This window comes from Aphidius gifuensis, linkage group LG4, assembly GCF_014905175.1.
Source record: "Aphidius gifuensis isolate YNYX2018 linkage group LG4, ASM1490517v1, whole genome shotgun sequence".
Taxonomy (NCBI): Eukaryota; Metazoa; Arthropoda; class Insecta; order Hymenoptera; family Braconidae; genus Aphidius; species Aphidius gifuensis.
In genome coordinates this window covers 24,107,271-24,129,836 of record NC_057791.1, presented here as the reverse complement: position 1 = coordinate 24,129,836, position 22,566 = coordinate 24,107,271, and the positions used below count along the sequence as shown (strand labels likewise).

At 22.7% G+C, this 22,566-nt stretch overlaps 1 protein-coding gene across 1 annotated transcript in view; it reads left to right on the top strand.

The window, feature by feature from the left end:
- Positions 1 to 5,376, top strand: part of LOC122855859 (hemicentin-2-like) — a 28,057-nt gene extending 22,681 nt beyond the window's left edge. The window contains exons 3-9 of the mRNA XM_044157521.1: positions 53 to 367; positions 452 to 603; positions 773 to 917; positions 1,187 to 1,480; positions 1,555 to 1,947; positions 2,022 to 2,357; positions 4,465 to 5,376. Of these exons, the coding sequence (XP_044013456.1) occupies positions 53 to 367; positions 452 to 603; positions 773 to 917; positions 1,187 to 1,480; positions 1,555 to 1,947; positions 2,022 to 2,357; positions 4,465 to 5,102 (2,273 nt within the window). The 3' untranslated portion in view covers positions 5,103 to 5,376. The remainder of the gene's footprint in view (positions 1 to 52; positions 368 to 451; positions 604 to 772; positions 918 to 1,186; positions 1,481 to 1,554; positions 1,948 to 2,021; positions 2,358 to 4,464) is intronic.
- Positions 5,377 to 22,566: the final 17,190 nt, after the last annotated feature.

Here is a 22,566-nt window from a genome sequence, read left to right as displayed (position 1 = left end):
AATTTATTTGCATTGATATGTTTAATATTTGTTGTTAATAAAATTATTTCAGTACCACCAAATAAACCAGAAATAATGATTGGTCAAGATGTAAATTATGTCAAGACAAATCAACGTATCAATGAAGGAAGTTCAATTGTATTGACTTGTCAAGTTAAAGGTGGAACACCACAGCCAAGAGTTAGCTGGTATTTTGGTGACAAAATGATTGATGATACATATAGAAATGATCATGATGACATGACAATAAATAAACTTGAAATAGCAAGAGTTACACGTGACTTTGAATATACAAAATTATATTGTAGAGCTTCAAATACACATCTAATAACACCACTTGTTAATGAAATTTTACTTGAATTAAATCGTATGTGTATTAAAAAATTAATTACAATTATTTATTTGATGAAAATTAACATTATTAATTGGGTATTTAAATTTTTTTATACAGTTAAACCGTTGAAAATAAATATAACAAGTAAAGAAGCTCATTTATCAGCATTGCAAACATATGTTATTGAGTGTGTTACATCAGGCTCAAAACCAGAACCAGTTATAACATGGTGGAAAGGTTCTCATCAAGTTAAATATATGGCTAAAAAAGTAAATTAATATCATGAAAAATTAATGTAAAAAAAATATTATTTCAAGTTAATTAATAATATCAATCATTAGCTATAAAAACTTTTTATTTTTTTAACTTTATTTTATTTTTTATTTGATATATTATTTTTCTTTTGTTCATGTTATCGAACTTGATTGATTTCCCCAGATCACTGAGTCCCCAGATGTTACGAAAAGTATTCTTAGCTATGTCGCAACAATTGGAGACGATGGAAAATTTCTCACCTGCCGAGCAGAGAATCCAATTGTCCCAGATAGTGCACTGGAGGACACATGGCAACTGTCAATTCACTGTAAAAAAAAAAAATTGAAAATAAAGTTATTTTTTGTTATTTCGAAATATTTCTATTGCTCAAATAATAAAGAATTTCGAAAATAAAAAATTACACAAATGAACAATGAAAATTACACCTTTGAACAATGAAATTTTAAAAAATTTTCAATTTTTATTTTCGATTGTTATATACATTTAAAAAACAATAAAATTAATTATTTGAGCAATAAAGATATTTTAAATACAGAACCAAAAAATTAAATAAAAACATGATGATTAATTTTATAGATGTACCACTGGTTACAACAAAACTTGGTTCAAGTTTACGTGCAAATGATATAAATGAACGTGATGATGTTTATTTTGAATGTGATGTCAAAGCAAATCCAAAAGCATATAAATTATCGTGGTTTAAAGATGAAAAAGAGTTGCATCAAAATTCAAGTGCTGGAATAATAATACCTGGTGGTGATTCATTAGTATTACAAAATGTTAATCGTGCATCAGCTGGTGATTATTCATGTATGGCTGTTAATGCTGAAGGTAGTTCAACAAGTAAATCAGTAACTCTAGAAGTAATGTGTAAGTTACTCAACTTGATTAATATCAATTCAATGAAAAAACAATCATTTAAAAATATAATATTAATTTTTTAGATGCACCGATATGTAAAGATGGTACACTTGTACAAGTAGTTGGTGCATTGAAACATGAAACAATATCATTGGTATGTGGTGTTGTATCAAAACCACCACCAACAACATTTCATTGGGCATTTAATAATTCTGGTGAACTTATGATGCCAGTACCAGCTGAACGTTATGGTCCAATAAAACAATCAAAACGTATTACAAATCAATGGCATGGTTCAAGACTAAATTACACACCAGATTATGATACTGATTATGGTACTATATCATGTTGGGCATCAAATCCAATTGGTGTACAAAGAGTACCATGTTTATTTCAAATTATTGTTGCTGGTAAACCTTATCCACTACAAAATTGTTCAGCTGTACAATCAACTGGACCATATGCTTATCATACAGGTAATTAATTAGAGAATGAATTATTAATTCATTGGAAAATATTTAATCATAATTATGTTTATTATTAATTACAGTTACAACTAATCAAAATGACGAGAAAAATATTCCAACAAGTGATGCTGAATGGCTCATTGTACATTGCACTGAGGGGTTTGATGGTGGCTTACCATTAACAAGTTTTGTATTAGAAGTTTATAAAGAAGATAAAATATATCCAAATATAACAATAAACATTAATCGTACTGATAAAATAAATCCACATCATCAACATGGTCCAATATTTCAAGTATCAAATCTTGAACCTGGTAAAAATTATAAACTACTTGTTTATGCTGTTAATGCCAAGGGTAGAAGTGATCCAGTTGTACTTGAATCAATAACACTCAAGGGGGTTGCAATGTACACAACTGGTAAGTCAACTTTTTTTTCAATTATTATTATTTAACTAATTAAAATTTATTATTATTATTATTAGCTTAATTATTATTAAATAATCAAAGAAATAAAATTTTTTTTTTTAAATTACTTGATGATAACTCAAGCCTAATTTTTGAAATAAAAAAAAAAAAAATGATACTCATTAATTATGATTAATTATAGTGAAATTAATGATGTCGAAAAAAGTCAAGAGTCCCCAGTGCAATTACGTGTCTTTCCAACTCGTTCTTTGAAGCTTTCTCTGATCTTTTTTATATATTTTTTTAAAATAAAATTAAAAAATAAATTAAAATTCCATGAAAATTTTCTTTTATGTGTTTATTAATTTTCTTTTTTCTTCTTATGAATATAGTTATTCATTCTTTTAAATAGTTTTATAAATTATATTTTACTTTGAAAAAATATTCTCATAAAGTTTTATATATGAGAAAAAATCTTGTCTTTGTCGTTGGAGCATTTATATCGTGTTTAATTCCAAGTTGGATTATTCATGGGTCTTTTTGTTTGAGGGTGTGTATATACAATGTATTTCATGGAAAATAATCGTCTTTCTGTTAAACCTACCAAATGTATATTTATCAGTGTGTATCAGTTCTAAGCATGGGGATTTTAACAGAACGAATGTCTTTGTGGTTTTCTTATCTTGCCTTGTTAAAATAAAAATAGAAAATAATAATAATATTATTTTTTGTTAGTCATATGTATAGTTTAATATATATATATTTTTTATTATTATTTATGTTCATGTATATTTTGTGTTTCATATGACTGTTAGATAGCAGCTGAAAAATTGAAGCACTATTTTTATTTTTACTCTTGCGTAAATTCTCTTTTTCTCTTTGTCTCTTTCTGCTTCTGTGAAGGTTTTTCCTTTTTCATTTGGATGTTTGCCATATCCCTTGACGAGACACTGATATTATATTAAAAATAATATTATAAATTCAATAGTTAAAAATAATAAAATATTTGAAAAATGATATCGTTATTGTTAAAAATACAAAAAAAATATAATACAACGACTTGAATTACATTTAGATGATAATAATATGATGAAATATGTAATTTTAAATTCATAAAAAAAACTGGAGATAGGTAAACAAGCAATATGATAAGTTAAAAGGAAGTAACATAATATAAACTGACCCTTATTTTTGAAGCCCTCAATCTTGATGTTTATTTTTATACATTAATATTACATTTTTTTATTTTTTTATTATTATAAAATTTAAATATATATATCTAAAATAAATTGACATTTTCAATTTTTTTTCCAACAATTTTAATGACTAATAAGAAGATGATAATAGAAATAAATTGATAGACAATCCTCCTATTATAAAAAGAACAGGTGTCATCCATAATTGTGAGAAAGAGATAGAGAATATGTGTAAGTGTTACATTATCTTTTTTTTAAAAAAAATAAAAAAAGGTATTCGGTGTTTGAGGTGAATATTTTCTGGCGTAGACCAAGTGCGTAGTTCACATGGTCTATGCTAGATTATATTTGCCCCAATCACCAGAAAACGCTCCTCAATTATTCAAATGAAGAAAATTCTTCAAGAACAGACAAATACAGTTATGGTCTTAAAAAGGAATCGAAGCCAAAGTTTAATGTATCATAGGCTGGGCTCTTGACGACTTAACCATCGGCCCACTCGATTAACTATAACTAATAACTAAACCTTCTTATTGATTTGAAAGAAAATTCAACTTAAATTTAAATCGTTCATTATGCCATTGCATTAACCAAAAAAACAAAGCATGTATTAAAATATATTTCAATTATTTTTTTTAATTATAAATAATTATCAATAGAAAAAATAAAATATTTTTGTTATAAATTGATTTTTAAAATCAATAAGTATTTTTGGTATTTTATAACAAAGGAAAAAATAATAATTTATATTAAATATTAATTTTTTTTGTTAGCCAAATGAATCAAAGTTATTAATTTTTTTTCCACTTGAATTTTTCAGTTTTATTTACTTGTATTTTCAAAAAATAAATTTAAAAAAAATACCAATTGTTTCTCCGAAAATAATGATGATATATATTTTTTTTCTGTTGAATTTTCTCCAGGTCGTGATTCAGGAGATATGAGCTCTGATTATAGTTTATTGATTGCTTGTTTTGCTGGTGGTATAACAGCACTGTGTATATTAATAATTGGAATAACAGTAACACTCTATCGTAGAAATTATTATACAAATCAAAATAATAAAAGTCAAATAAATATTGTTAATTGTGAAGAAAAAGATAATGATCATAATAATCAATTGCCATTATCATCAACATCAACAACAACATCAGCATCAACAACAACAGCAACAACAACAACAACAACACGTAATAATGATAATGATTATAATAATATTAATAATAAAAATCAACAATCATCAAGACAATTATTAATAAAAGAAACACGTGAACAATTATTAATTGATGGTGCTGAAGATAATCCAGATGTAATACCATGTAAATTAAATTCAAATTATACAAAAAATAATTATAATAATGTTAATGATGATAATAATATTGATAATTTGGATTATCCATCACCAGCAACTGTATTACATGGTAAAGATAATTGGATTTATCAAAATAATTATGTTGATAAACCAGAGGCAACAAGTCCAGCACGTCCAAGTACACTACCTGTTCATCGTACTCATGATATTTACACAAGAAGTTTACGTGTACAAGAAAGTTGTATATAAAATTTAATTCAATTTATTATATATATTAATTATTATTGCTATTATTATATGTATAAATAAGATAATTATTTCGGCCAATAATCTTTATAAATAACAAATGAAATAAATCTTTATATAATTGAAATTTAAAAACAAAAATGAAATCAATTCTTGAGACTTTCATCGATTATAATTGTTGAATCAAATATTGTGATTTAACAGACTTCGATGTTTGTACATAGACAATAAATAAACAAAAAAATAATAATAATAATTCGTTGTTAAGAAAATATAATTATTGGTGTTTAATTATTTTTATTATCTTTTTTTTTTTCAACCCCTGATTGTTGTCCTGATTGTCCTGATTGTCCTGATTGAAATATGTTGAATATTTTTGGAATATTTTTTTGTTTATTTTATACTTGCTGTTGATATTATTATTGTTTTTTTTTTTGTTGAAAAAAATAATAGTCTGAAGGTAAATTGGATGTAAAAAAGTGCAACTGATGCTTGTGGAAATTTAGCAACGAGCCGGAGCTTTTGAATGCAGATCAACATTGAAGATGAAGAAGAGAATAAAAATTTTTATTTATTTTTTATTAGTACATTGTGTATATTGAGTCGATTCTACATTTTTCACCTGAGTAAATCTGATCGTCGACAAAAAATGACATTCTCACTGTCATGGGAATTTATTTTTACGATCCAATATCTTTGCATTATCAACATAAAAGCTTTAATGCATTTCTTTTTTATAACCTGCAGTATGTCAATAGTTTTAATTTTATTTTGACAATAGTTTTAAATTTCAAAAGAATATATTTTAATTTTTTAAATAATCATCATTTCATTATGATTTATTTTTCAGAATTCGACTTACGTTTTCATTGATTGTGCTATGAGGGTTGTGCTAATTAAATGGACCTGTTTTTTTTTTTTTATCTTTTTTTTTTGTTGAAATTTTGTCGTGTATCTAGCGTGACAGGATGTAACGATTTAACGAGGATGCTTTTTACTCTGTTGCTGTGGGTAAATTAAAGCCAGGTTTATTTGTCTCATCCCCTAATTTTAACAACCCCTCACAACCCCACTATAGTTAACCAGTGGCTCCATTAAATGTCAATCCATTTGCATAGCAATGCATACTAATTACAAAATTTTTTTTTCATTATTATTTGTATTTTTATTATATTTTTTTTTTTGCTTCCATACAACTAGATTTGTATTGGGCTTTTGGGAGGACAGATTATTTGTCTCATGGGACAAAACGTTGCGGTGAATACGCTGATTTTACCTGGACATGCACCATGGATTATTTATTTTTATTTTTTCATGTATTTATATTTTTAAATTAACAAAATAATAATAATAATAATGAATAAAGTAAAATTTACATTTACAAAATTTATTTTTAATTTTATATAATTATTTTACTGCTTTTGGTTTTTAAAATTATATAAAAAATGCAAAACGCATGTAGAATAAAAAAAAAATGTTAAAAATTTTTTACAACAGGTTTTTTTTAATTTTTACAAAGTTTGTTTGAATGGAAATTTGAATGATTATTAATTATTCAATGTGGATTAAATGTAAAAAATTAAAATGATATATTTAGTTGAAATTTTAAATGTGAATTGATTGATTGAAAATTAATTTGATTTTATTTTGAGTATTTTAAATATTTTTTGTGTGGTATAATTGTGGCAAAAATTTGACGGAACAAATTGATGATTTATCTTGCTTAGAAGATGAAGAAACATCCTGAAAATTTCATTAAAAATTTGACACGGGTAGAAAAAACATAAAAGCGACTTTAAAGATCATACAGTGCAAAGTAAAATGAAAAATAAAAAAAGGGCCTTAGGGTTTTTTTTTTTGACTGTTTCCTTTAAATTATTTTATGTACTTTGAGAATTTTATATAACACCTTTAACCACACACAAAAGAAGAATTCAATCTAGAAAATAAAAAAAATAAAATAAAAATTAGATAAAGTGAAAAAAAAATAAAATGTAACTATTTCTTTGACAAAATTTTCTTCTTTTATCTAACAACCACAAAATGACAGTGGTTTTAAAATTGTCGTTAAACTTAGTTGAAGGTCAAATATAAAATTTTTATAAAATATGTAAAAATTAAAATACCAGTTATTACAAAGATCATTGTTAAACCACACACTCGCAAGCTCTTATCTATTCATAATTGAAAAAAAAAAAAAAAAAGCCAACAAATAAACCTAGAAAATAAAAAAAAAGACACTGCTTCTTTATTCCATTCACCTCATTTTCTATCTACTTTAAAAAATAATTCCTTTTTTTTTTATCTAAAATTTTTACTCTCTGCAATTTTCATTTTATCCCACGAGACTATGGAAATATATATTTATATAAACTCAAATTAAATTCGTTGCTTTTGTACGTAATTTTTTTTTTTATTAATTTTTTTTCTTTCAACTTAATTTTATTATTAAATTTTTGTAAACCAGCTGACATATAAATATTAAAAAAAAAAAAATAATAAATTAAAATAATTTTATCATTATTTGATTATAAATAAGTTTTATAAATTAATTAAATTTTTTTATCAATCAAAAAATTGTTTAAATTATTTCTATAATTTTTTAACTTTTCAAATTGATAAAAAAGCTGATTATTATATTTTTTTTATATCAAAAAATTATTGCTATAATAATTTGTCATGTTTACTTAAAAATATAATAGTAATTTTTATTATTTATATATTTATTTATTCATTGTTATTATAATATTCTTTTGATCCCGATGATAATAGATCCCAGAGGTATTTGAAAATGTATAGAAGAGAATATCATGGATAAGAGTATATTGCTATCATATCGAGAGTATTTTCCCACTAGTAAAATACACACACACATGATATAATATATATAGACATTAAGATTTATATGTATACATATAAAAGCTCTTTAAAAGCAAACTTGCTACATAAATTCCATGAATCCTTTGAAGGGTTCAAACCTTTGCCTGGATCACTTTGTCCAGTTAAATTTTATACTCATGGTATTCAAGATATTCTAGTTATCAAAATTTATAACATTTATTTATTTATTTTTTTTACATACAATAATTATTATTTATGTATTTTAATACTTTTTTATAACGAATTTTTTGTGTGAATATATTTTTAAAAATATTTTTCATCAAGTTGATTCAGGGAAAAGAAAAATATTGGTTTATTTTTATTTATTTATTTTTTTTTTTTGATTCAACTTTTAACATGGTCCGGCAAACAATTGTCATTTATTCAGTTTCAAGAGAATATTGTCTTTTTCCATAACTTGGTTCTTACGAAGCTTGAATAATTCAGTCTCATAAAAATATTATATCCTGCTTGAAAAATAAAACAACGAAAAAAAGTAAATTTACTATTTTTTTTTTTTTAAATAAAAATTGAGGAAATAAAAATGAATTTGAAAAGTTGAATTGAAGTTTTTTATGCTTGTGGTTTAAAGTATTTTTATAAAAGTGAAAAATATAAAAAAAAAAAGGATTTTTTATTATATAAATTTTAATTTTAATATTTGAATCTTGAAGAGGCTATATAAATTGGAATATTAATCATTTTTTTTTATTGTAAATTTGAAAAAAATTAAATTTCATTGAATTAAAAAAAAAAAAATATACAGAAGCTAAATGAATATAAATAAATATTGCATTCAACAATAATTGTAAAAAAAAAAAAAATATAAAAATTCCTCAAATAATAAAATGAAGAAAAGCCATGGAAAATTGTAAGAATAAAAAAATTACTAAAGAATTCAAAGAAAAAAAAAAATTTATTCTCTTTATTAAAGAAAAAAAAAAAATAATAAGAAATAATGAGAAATGAAATTACAGTTTGTTATTTGAGAAGTGCCTTTCTAGGACTTTGTTCAAGCCTCTTGAATCACGCGGCACATTCAACACTATATTTATTATTTTCATTATTTATTTCTTGGCTGAAATGAATTTAAAAAAAAAAAAACTGTCCATTATTTTTCTACAGCCACGAAAAAAAAACCAAATAAAAAAACAAATAATTCCAGGAGAAAAAATGCCAATGAATAGTAATGAAACCACGGTATTTTCAGCGAAAATGATAAATTGATTATTGATGATAAGTATCATAGACAATACCCGATGAAAAATTATTACTAAAATAAATAAAAGTGTCATATAAAAATATTTATAATTTATATATTCTATTCAATATTATTTTTCATTTTTATATTTTTTAAAATTAATTTATCAATGACACATTAAAAATTAAACAAATAAAAATTAATTAATATTATTAACTTATAAATTTCAATTATTTAAATAATCAGTAAAATAATTTCAATTAAATTTTTTCATAAATTATTATAAACATTAAACAATTCATATATTTTTTTTTAAATTTAATTTTAATAATTTATTTTTTATTGACAAGTAGAAATTTTTTTTCGTTAAAATTTTTTCTATACGTTATTCTAATTTTTCTTGTTGACATTTTTGCTATTTTTTTACAAAATTATGACGACTGTAAAATTTTCTTTAATATATTTTACAGCCAGGACATTTTCATACGTAATTCCTTGTAATTTTTTTTTTGAATTTTAAATAAGTTTTTAAATTAATAATTATAAAAAACAAAAAAAAAAAATAATTTTATATGTGTATATTGAGATACTTGGGTCACACATACACCTGACCGATTATTTGGACTACTAAAAGGATTAATGTCCTTGGCAGTGTGCCAAATTGTGAATGGCTGACCTGCGTGAACCCAAAGCTCAACTTAAACTCTAACGGTGAGGTCCGATAACTCGTTGGGGGTATCATCTCTCGTACACACGGATGACCCATACTACCCTTTTATATATATATTTTTTTTTTATACTTTTACCCTGTATAAACCAACCCAATACCTCCCTCTTTTACTTTTTTTTTCTTTCTCATTTTATCCCTCAAGCTTTATCCTTCTTCTGCACTCTAAAACTCCGAGACTCTCTAGCCGGATTCTCTCGTTCAGCTCCGATTAATAGCTTTTCAAAAACAAAAATTAAATAAATAAAAAAGATAAAAAATTAAAAATAAATGTGTACATGGATATAAAGTTATATATCTAGCTACTTTTTTTTTTCTTTATCACAGTAAACTGATGGGGATTATCAGAACATGTTTATAAATCGTACGAAAAATAAAGAAATAAAAAAAAAGACTATTAACAAGTATCGGATGATGATAAAATAAATAAAATATACTTTTTGCTTCATTTTTTTTTTACTTTATAAAATGTGTATTTAAACATTAAGATATTTCCGGATAATTTAATACATAAAATATAAAAAATTTTGATAAATATTTGTCTTTTAAAAAAATGTATTTATAAAAATTAAATTGTTTATTATTTTCAATTTATTTGGATATTTTTAATTGAGAAAATTAAAACTAAAAAATAACTTTTTTGGAATAATATTTTAGTTGATTTAAAAATTGATATTTTAAATTGAAAAAAAAAAATTTATTACGAGATAAATATGCGAATTAAGATGCATTTTTAAGAATTTAAAATTTTGTTATTGAAAAAAATAAAAAATTATATTTTAAAATCGTAAAAATACAAAAAGCATATGATTTTTATATTTGCATTTAATTTTTGGATTTTTGCTATCATCAAGTATTTAACCTGTGTTACTATTTTTTTATTAACATTTTTTTTTACATAAATTTTAGCATGTTTGTGTATTTTTAAAAAACTTTTAAAACCTTGAAAATAAAATTTACTATATTTTTTATGTCTTTTTTTCAAACAATAATTAGTTTTTTTTTTTTTATAAGATTGTTTCAATTTTTTTTATTTATATTGCTGCTTTTATGCACTTACGACTTTTTAATTTTTATTTTATTACTGAAAAACTAAAAGAAAAGTATACGGAAACAATGGAGTAAGGATAAATTAAAAAAAAAGTAAAAAAAAAAATGATGAAAGCTGGATGGAAAGGTATAACGATACAGGTATAAAATAAAAGAATTAAAAAAATAAAAAAATAAAAAAAAAAATCGTAACATGTTGTAAAGAAGATAAGAAGGGTGAAGATTCCCCCCACAAGGTTCGAACTTGTACAGTCGAAGGAACATAGAAGTTTGTTTCTGATATCAGTTGAGAAAAAAAAATAAAAAAAGAAGAAAAAAAAAACCAACTTCTTTAGCTGTCTTTGGCTAGTTATAAAACTTTTTTTCTTGATATGTATAAAACTTTTGTACTAGTAATTTTATTAAATTTACACTTGGGACACTAACTCAAAATATTTCTTCCAATTTATATTATCCAATTATTTCTCAATTTACAACATTAAAAAAAAAGAAAAAATTCTATAAAATAAATTTACTCTTGCTCTAAGAAGTTTTATATTTTATAAATTTTTTTTTTTATAATGATTTTGATATTTTTAAATGCCCTGAAAGTTTATTTTTATTTTCAATAATTTTCAAAGTTTGTTTGATTAATATTTTTAGAAATTTTATATAATTCAAAAATATATTATCATAAGATGACCTATTGTTGGAAAAATAATTAATTTGTTTTATAATAATGTATATAAATTATTTCATTAAGTCGATTTTATAATTATAAAATTGAATGTAATTTAACGGTGGTAAATAATTACACCGCACACAAATTTTGTAAATTTGCCAGTAGACCACATTTTGGTCGAGCCTATTTCGAATCAGGTTAATATTTTTTTTTATTTTCTACAAATTTCTACTTTCATTTTATCCTGTAATATCAGTTTTTTATTAATCACGTACGGGATATTGTCTTTTACTTTTACATTTAAAAAAAAACAAGTAAATTAAATAGAAAAAAATAAAAAATAAAAAATAAAATACATCCAAAGCTTCGGTTAATAAGGTCAATGACTTAAACTTTATACTGTATTATTTTTTATACATATAAGTAAAATAAAAAAAATGATAAAATTAAATGAAAAATAAATAAAATTAAATGACACTTGAATGACATAAAAAAAGTAATTAATAAATTGACAAAAAAATTTGATATTAAATCTAGAAAAATAAACAATAAAAAAATTAATTTTAACATAATTTAAGATTTGTTAAAAAAGAAAACAATAATAATGAAATTCAATGAATAGTTGAATTTAAAAAAAAAAAAAGCATATAAAAAACGTGAATTTACCAAGTTTATAACTGAAAATTGGAATATGTCTAGAAATATAATAAAATAATTTTATTATACAACAATATTTTGACTATTTCATTTTATTTTCTTCTATATTATTATATTTTGTTTATTTTATTTGTGTTTATTTATTTTTTTTTTCATCTTGTTTTCAATTTTATTGTCGACAATATAAAGTAAAGGTGTCTTGAATGCAACAGCAATTTTTTACTTTATTACCAACATTCATCTTGATGCAATATTCGGTTGAGGGTTGCTAAAATATATAACTCTTTAATTTTCTTTGTAGAAATGTATTTTTTTTATTATAAATTATAATATATTTATTTTTTATCATTTATTTTATGTTAAAAAAACAATAATTTTCTTGACATATTTGCTTTATAAGGACAACCACCAGATGGTCTTGTTATTTTTTTTTCTTTTTTTATTACACACTTATTTAACTTTTCATCTCACTCATTTTTATACCCTTATATAACATTCTCTGTGTATATTATTATAATAATAATAATGTCTGACAAAAACAGTACATACCGCTTGTAAACCTCCAAAATTTCCTGTTGATAAACTTCATAAAGACCTTGATTATGTTTATTATATCAACAGCATATTAAATCATAATAATCATCATAGTATTTTTTTATTTTTTCATCTTTTGTTTGTCTTGTCTTTGTGTAAAATTTTTAATATGCATTAGTTGAAAAAAAAAATTTATGTGTTTGTATAGTTTTTTTTTTTTCAACACCACATTAATTTTTTAAGTAAAAATTGCATTAAAAAACAAATAAGGAATTTTGATGGTTGATATTTATAAATAATTTAGAGTAAATTAATTTATTTTTTCGATAAAATTTAATTATAAATATCTAGTTAACTGGGTAATTAAAAAATTTTAATATAAAGTTAATAGACAACATGACGATGTGAATTTTAATTCTTAAATTAGATAAATGGATTTAGAAAATTGAAAAAAATAAATATAAGAATGGACTAAAGATTAAATTCCTAAAGTTTTTGAGATGATTAATTTTAAATAATTCAAAGTGAATTTGTTCATTAATTTATTCATCTTATTTTTAATAATATTAGACAATAAAAAAATAAAGAATTTAAACACAACAAATAAATTTTATATAATGTAAAAATTACAATAAAAAAAAGTACTATAAAAAAAAAACCTGACTTGTTAAAAAAAAATTTAAATAATTTATTTTACAAATTCATATATAAAATTGAAGTTAAAAAAATAAATCTAAATTAAATAGCCAACATGTTGATGAAAAATTTTCAATTTAAAATTGAGATAAATAAAAAAAATTCTATAATTAGATTAAAAATTAATATTTTAATGAGTCAAAAGTAAAAAAAAAAAAAAAAATTAATTTACAAGTTAATTTGTTGAAGTGAAAGAAAAAAAAAAATATGTTTTTCAATTAAGATAGATAAATATAAATTAAGATAATTAAAACTATTAGAAAATTAAAATTAAATATTCATGAATAAATGAATAAACAGAGAGTGTGTAGTTATAGGTATATATTGTGAAAGAGGAAGTTAATATCCAGTGGGAGAATCTGAAGCAATATTTTCCAAGAGAAATTCTCGACCATCGTAGTTTCGAATTGGCAATAGAAACTTGGTAATTGTTTGGCTGCGTGCAATGCCACTACTGGGCACACCCCTTCAACAACAACCCAACAAAAACAACAATAACAACAACAACAACAACTACACGACGACGACGATGACAACGACTACGACGACAACGAGCTGGTCGGCAGATTGGGAAATAGCTTTATAATGTTTCTATATGGAAAATACAATATAATACTTGCTAAAATATAAACTTGATTTTATTTAAAACAAGAATGTATATGTTTTCGTAGAAATTCAATTAATGAACCAAAGAAAATTGCTTAGTAAAAATTTTCAATTTCAATTGTTCAAACTTTTGCCTTGTGGTTAACCTACAATCTATGTTTATGGACTATCAACTTGAACCACATTACATCTAAAAAAAATATAAAAAAAAAATTAAATTTACACATAAATAAGTATAAATGCAGCTTGACTATTTTATTTATTTATATTTATTTTTATTTTATTTTATTTTTTTTTATGAAAACAATTTCATTTTAGTTTTTTTTGTAATTATTTTTTAGACATTTGTAGATGACCTAGTTTTATTTAAACTTTTTTTTACAGAATGCTTTTAACACACTGTGATGCATTACTTTTGAGGTGAAAAATTTATAGTTAAAGTATTTGAAATATTTTTTTTTTTTTTTTTTTAGATATTTAAGTTTTTTACTTGTGAAATTAATAAAATGAAAAAACAAAAAATTGATGTATGATTTTTTAAAACTTCCACGTAATTAATTTAATAATTTATTGTTTTTTTTTTTTTTTCAATTAATTTTTATAAAATATTCAAGTATGTTACTATGAAATTTTTTTTTTTTTTTTTACATATTTTAAAATAATACTTGCAATGTCTGACTAAAACTTGAGATGTTCTACTTGCATCAATTAAAATAAAAAAATAATAAAATTTTCATAATTCAATAATAAAAAAAAAAAAATAAAAAATGTAATTTAAATTAATTTTAAATTATACATGAAGTCACTTGACCCCTGGCTAGTGTCCAACCCCTCATCTTGAAATTTTAAATTAAATTTTTTAATTACAAAATTATACATAATTTTTAAAAAATGAAATTAATCTATATTGTTAATAAAACAATAAAAAAAAAAATAACAAAGATTAATATATTCTGCATTAAATAAATTATAAAATGTCTGACAAAATTTGTTAGACAATAAATCAAGTGATTAATACTCGCTAAATTTGTTAAAACCAATTCTCCACTACGTATTTCTAGTTTTAACAAGGGTCGACGTTTTTGTGGTTGTGAAATAAGGCTCATGTTTTCACCCCTTTTATCATTATTATCTCTCTTTTCATTTTATCATCTTCAACAACCCTACTAACTAAAATCCTAGATCCATTTGCCTATCACTTGACACAATTATTCATCCTCTTAAATACTTATTGTGACATTAATTCGTATAACCACTTATCTGATTTTTCAACAATCCAAAAAAGCTTTATTTCCCAACAGCCAATTCACACATACATATATTTAACAAAATTCATAACAAAAAATAAAATATAAAATATTCAAAAAAATTCTTAACTTAAAACATATAGTGGGCTTTGAAATGTCGTAGTTGTTTTACGATGTAAAATTGCTACTAAGTCACCAACGAGCCGTGAACTTCAGTATGATGATATATGAGAATAGTTTTACATCGTATATAACTATCTATGTATACACAGACACACAAGTATACTTACTTTTACCATTGCCAAGTTGCTACACCTCAACTTCTCAGTTACCTCTGTCATAACCCCGATATCCCCTTGTCCATATTAAACTTAGCATCTACATACCAAACCATTCATCCACCCTCTCTCTCCCTTCACTAATTCTCAACCCCTTATTTTCATCATTTTCATATCCTTCTTCTTGCTTCACTATTTTAGTCATATTCTATACACCACATGGCGTTGTAGTTTACAACAAGCAACATGAGAATATCTATACAACACACACACAACTTGCAAGCTCTCTCGTCATGTTTGTGGTAATGGTTTTGTTGCAAGTATCCTTTTGCAACAATATATCTCACTCTCTTCTTACTGTCCTTATTCAAATTTACATTCCTGTGTATATCTTTAACTCTATATCAACTATCCAACCATATTTATTTTTTATTTATTTATTTATCTCATCAACTTTCTTGTCACTATTTATATCCTTTAGAAATTCACAGCTTATCACATCATAATATACAATATAATGTACAATCCAATCTTTTGGTTGAACCCACTAGATAATTACAAAGTTATCGTAAAGTAGATTAATAATATACATGAACCAAGCGTTGGTTTAATTAAATACTTAATCAAGACACAATGAATATTATCGTAATTATTTTTTTAAAAAATATATATTTTTAATTTATAATATTAATATGTAATAAAGATTAACTATAGATAATTATGGAATGAAAAAAAAAGGGGAAAAGTAAGTTCATTAGGAGGGAAAAAAAAAGGAAGTATATATCTATTTTTAAAAGATACAAATGGGCTATTTAGGAATTCATAAATAATAAAAATATAAATTGAGTGAGAGTGGGTGAGGGTAGGGAAAAAAAAAGGGGTGAATTAGGGGATGAAAAAAAAATAGTGAGATAAAAATGAAGGAAACAAATGCTGTTGAGGAAGGAGACACAAACCGTTCGTCTCTTTGGCTCGACCCTGTAGCATCAAATACAAAAGTGGGAAGATGTTGGGATGATGATGAGAGGGTTAGGAGGGTAAGAGGATAGGTTTTGCAAAAGAATAACTGTTACTATAGTACAATATTACAGTTTTTTAACCAAAAAAAAAAATATAAAATAAAGATAGCAGCAAGTCGAAAGCACGAATTGTCTTAAATTTAAATAATAACAAAAAAATGTTAATGCTCGTCGTGAGCGTAATTCAATGATAAAACAAAGGGACGACCGTTAAAATGAGAGTATAACCACGTATATATAGGAAAAGAGTGAGACAAAATAATAAGTACAAGAGGATAAGAAACGAACTATACTCAGAACGCCTGCTTCTACTTTTCTGGTAACAGAAAAAATATTTAAAAAAACAAAAAAGAAAAAAAAAGGAGCTTTAGACGAGAAAAGAATGGAAAAAAATTGCCTCGAAGAAAGAAAATGGCAAATTGAATTAATGCAAGAAAATAAATAAAAAAAATTTATAAAAAAAAAATAAAGAAATCAATTAAATAAAAAACAAATATATTAGTAATTTTTTTTTTTTTTTACGAAAAGTATGGCTTTAGTTATATCGATAATAAAAAAAAAAAATATTACTGTATTTATTTTGTCTTCGATATTCGATGAAAATATATATATTTTTTTATCGTTTACATTGAATATTGTTGTTTATTTTATTGTTGATAGGATATCATGTAAAATGCATCAGATATGAAATAAAAAAAAAATATATATTTGTTTTTCATAAATACATGTAGATTTTAAAGTAAATGGAAAAAAAAAAAATGAATAAATATTTGAAAGATAAATGGAAAGGAATAAGGGATAAAAAAAGGGGTGAAAATAGGTAGATGGCACTTTGTCGATGCAACATTGGACACTCTTTATTTCTCTTTGAAATGTCAGATAAAATTTAATGGAAATATCAAAGCTCGATTGTAACATATATGTATATATTTTTAGTACATTTTTTATATATTTTTTATATTGAACTACATGTGAAGGTTAAAAATATACATAGTATGCAATATTCCGATATGTTCTGTGAGAATAGATGACTCAGGTTGTGGTTTATTCACTGAAAATCTGAATATATTTTGTGCTAAATACTGAATATCTGACAGTTTTACAATTTTACTTTCGTCATTTAATATTGACAATTTTATGTCGTTAAAATTTTGTTGAATTAATAAAATTCATTCATATATTTTATTTATTTTAATATTATAAAATTATAAATTATATATATATCCTGTAGTATTTTTATGTCTGACTGGAGCTTGAGATGTTCTACTTACGTCAATTAAAGTAACAGATACTCGAAATTTTATCATTTAAATTTGAAATATTATATGATATTTCGAGTACTTTAGTTCATCAATTGAAACATCAATAACATTGTCAAGATTCAATTTAAAAATGTATAATTCTCCTAATATAAAAAGGACAAACATCATCGGTCTTCCGGACATTTGATTGGTCATTGTTTTTTTCTCACTTACTCTCATACAAATTTCTTTCTGTTTGCTTTTTTCTATTATTTTTTTATTTATTTCGTTAGCAACGAAAAAACAACAAAAAAAAGCGAGTAAACAAAATTTTTTTTGATATTTTTTTTTTTAAAATTGACATATTAAGCTAGCACAACTTTTTTATTAATTATTAGATCTTGATGCAATTGGGCTTGAAATTTTGTGCGAATTATGTGTTTTTTATGTGTGAAGAAATAAATTTGAAAGAAAATTTTTTTAAATATTTTTTATATTTTTTTTAAAAATTGACATATTAAGCTAGCACAACTTTTTCAATAATCATCGGATCTTAATGCAATTGGGCTTAAAATTTTGTGCGAATTATGTGTTTTTTATGTGTGAAGAAATAAATTTAAAAGAAAATTTTTTTTTTATTTTTTACATTTTTTTAAAAAATTCAAATATTAAGCTAGCACAACTTTCTCAATAATCATCGGATCTCGATGCAATTGGGCTTAAAATTTTGTGCGAATTATGTGTTTTTTATGTGTGAAGAAATAAATTTAAAAAAAAATTTTAATATTTTATATTTTAAAATTGACATATTAAGGTAGCACAACTTTTTCAGTAAACATTCAATCTTGATGTTATTAGACTAAAAATTACGTCAATTATTGTGATTTATGTGTAAATAAATAAATTTAAAAAATTTTTCGTCAATTTATTTATTCTTTTTTTTTTTTATGATAATACTTGTGTTTATAAAATCAATGAACAATGAACCTTTTAGAAGGTATAGATACAGGCGCGCGTAGCGCGCCAATGTGCTCGTAAAAAAAAAAAGAAAATACAAGAGTTGTATTTTTAGAATAAAAATTTGTAGATAAATATTTTTAAACATTATAAAACGTAGAAAAATGAATGATAAAATAAATAATTGGGCCAAAAATGAACATGGACATTAAAAAATAAAAAAAAACATTTTATTATTTAATAAATTGAATTGTGACGAAAATGATGATCATTTTATTATGGATTATTTTTTAAATTAACCAAAGAAAAGTTTTTTTTTAATTAAATTTGAGAGAAATTGATTATATTTGTTCATTGTAACAAAGAAAATAGAGGGTTGTTTATTATCTGTTTTTTTTGTTAGCTAAAAACATATTTATAAAATTAGATAAATTGAATTATTCTAGAACTTGAAATATATATTCAATTTGAATAATAAAATTGTGCATTTATAATGTGGTGAATTGTGCATAAATTGAATTCTCAGAACATCTGAGTTTCCAGAAATTTTCCACTAAATTTCTATATAAATTAAACTAAAAAAAATATATTTATAAATTTTTCGACTTATTAATATAACAAGTTACTATTATTTAAATATCTATAAAATATAATCATCTCGTTACTGAATAATTATATTTATTAAAAAAAGAAAAATATCAACATGATTACGTAATTTTATATATGATCTAAAATGAATAGTAATTATTTTTATGAGACTCATTTTCATTGTCATAAAAATTCTCAATGATATCATGGAGGATTAAATTTTTCATTTTTTTATTTTCTATTTTTTTGTAATAAAAATACGCAGATTTTTTAATAGGTTAATGTTCCACGAAGCTTATATGACCACGAGAATTAACAGAAAAAAAAAAAAATAAAATCCTATAATGTAAATAATAACAATAATAGTCAAAGGAAAAAAAAAAAGAATTGTGCTCGTAAAAATGTTACGAACGAAAAATAATCCACAATGTACGAGGTCATTCACGAGTTATTTTATTTAATGTTTAATAAAATGTATTTTGGTATGATCATAACACTGAACTCAAAGTGACATTTATAAAGAATCTTCATTTTTCATTTATATATTTTTTTTTTAGTTTTTTATGAACCTTTGTATTTGCAAATAAAAGAAAAAAAAACATCAAATATATTGAATCGAAAAAATATACTGTATTTGTCATTTATAACCACATATTTTGATAAAAATTGATTTATTTGTTTTTAAAAATTCAACTAAAATAAAAAAATTAAAATTTATATAGAAATAATTTAATGAAAAATGTATAAGCTATATTTTTTAGTAGAAAAAGTTTCGCAGATAAATCAGCTTAATTGATAATTAAATAATTAAAATGTATTTTTCTTTTTTTTTTATAAAAACAAATAACAATTATCGTATATTATATTTTTTTAATAAATAGCACAAGGGTGATATTTATTCAAGTTAAATATGAATATTTATCATTAATTTAAAAGCCTTTAATTTAACAAGACAAGTTCTTGTGACGCATTTATGCTTTGTGGTAGTTCTTGTGGTTATTATCAACCCTCTTCTTGTGCTTACATATCTTTTCTCTTTCCCTTTCAAAATTGCCAACAAAGTCAAATTATACAAGCCTAAATGATGGATGGATAGATGGATGAGTATAACTTGTCAAGTAAAATTTACAAGAGTAACAAACTATTTTATAAACTATGTAAGAAAATTTATATATTTCAAGATACTTGTATGTAGTGGCCACAGTGTTTTTTGTTTAAAATTGATATTCATGTTTTTAAATTAATTTACATATTGTATTATATTTTATATAATGAAAAAAATAATTAATTAATCAATTAATAATGACAATTAATTGAAAGTAAATTGTTATAATTAAAAAATTGATAAAATGAGCTTTTATTATTTTCACAAGTTTAAAATATCTTCTCAATGATGAGAAGAATAAATAAGAAAATTAATAGTTTAATTAATTAAATAAATAAATAAAATAAATTTTGTAAAACTTGTAAATTCAACTAAATTTAATCAATAAATATATTTGTAAATAGAATTAATAAATATATATTTATATAACCTATATTTAAAGATGATAAATTTTGATCTTATAAATGTCTATGAGTACTTGATACATACATGATATTTGTAGACTTTGAAAATTCAAAGTTTATGCATAAACTACATGATATATCTCTCTCTAAAATAAATCCATATATACTTGATTATATAATAAATTTAGTTTAATTAAACTTTGAATTGGAGTAACATAATTAAGTGTACATATATACTTTACAACTTAATATTATAATATTTACAATTTTATTAAAATAATTATAAATCAATATTAATATTTAATTTTTTAATCATTTAAAATTTTTATTAAACACATACATATTTACGATATTTATTTTTTTTCTTTTTAAATATCTGTTTTTGATATGAATTTAATGCTGTCTCAGTGTGATTTTTTATTTTTTTTTATTTTAATTTAAACAGAGTTTGTCGATTTGGCATTAAGCTTTGAGGTCATCTAAGTGTAAATTCAATCTAAATTGCACTGTAAGCCATTGATACGTTCACTCCACCTCATTCCATTATTCTAAATAAGAAATAAAAATAATAAAAAATAGTCAAGAACATCAACTTGATGGACTATCAATTGACATTTAATTTAAATTTAATTAACACTTTTAAAAAAAAATTCCAGAAATTTAATTAATACATATAATAATTTAATTGTTTTAAAAGAAAAAAATTGAACTCGGAAGAACTGGTACGATGTGAATTTTGCCCTCCCGTGAGCACTCTTGCGTGAAGCAGCGATACCGAGCAGTTCAACAGAGATGCGTCGTATCTATTTTTCTTTTTTTTTTTATTATTTCACTGGTATTTTACCCTCAATCCTCATTCAATCTCATCCCCCCACATATAGCCTGACAAACACTGTGCTTTTTCTGTACTCTATGATGCTTTGATTTTTTTGTTTATTTATTTATTTTATTTTTTTTTCTTTTCATTTTACACACATACACATATGTGTGAATGCACTCACACATATTTTTTTAAACTCACTTGCACTCTCATCAAAACCTTCTCTTTGTTATCATTCCCTCAAATGTTTCTCCACTATCTGTTCCGGTTTGACGCTCGTTGAGCAATAGCTATTCAATCGTCTTTTTTTTTTGTTTTTTTTTTCTTTTTTGTTTTATTGTTTATCTTTGAATTTTAATCAAGTAAAATATAATTATTAATTTTAAATTGTTTTTTTACAGGTTAAATTTTAAAGAAACTTTTTGCGTCTGACACTGGTTGACTTGTACTACTGAAATATTTAGTAATGTTTTTTTAAAAAAATATCTAAATACAAACAAAAACTTTCAGATAATAAAATGACACTGTAAAATCTTATGCAGTTTTTTTATTTTTAGTATAAAAATTTAACACGTATTACAAAACTACTCTCACACATGATCATTAAAAAATTTCTACAAAAAACATAAAAATTTAATTGTCATATGTACATAGATATTTTTTATTTTTAAATTTAATTATTTTTGTTTTTTTATACTATGACTTTTACGCATTGTTTCACTTCATTTGGCTATATTCATTATTTTCCTCGTTTTTTTTTTTATACAGTAACTATGAAAAAATATTCCAAAGTGAA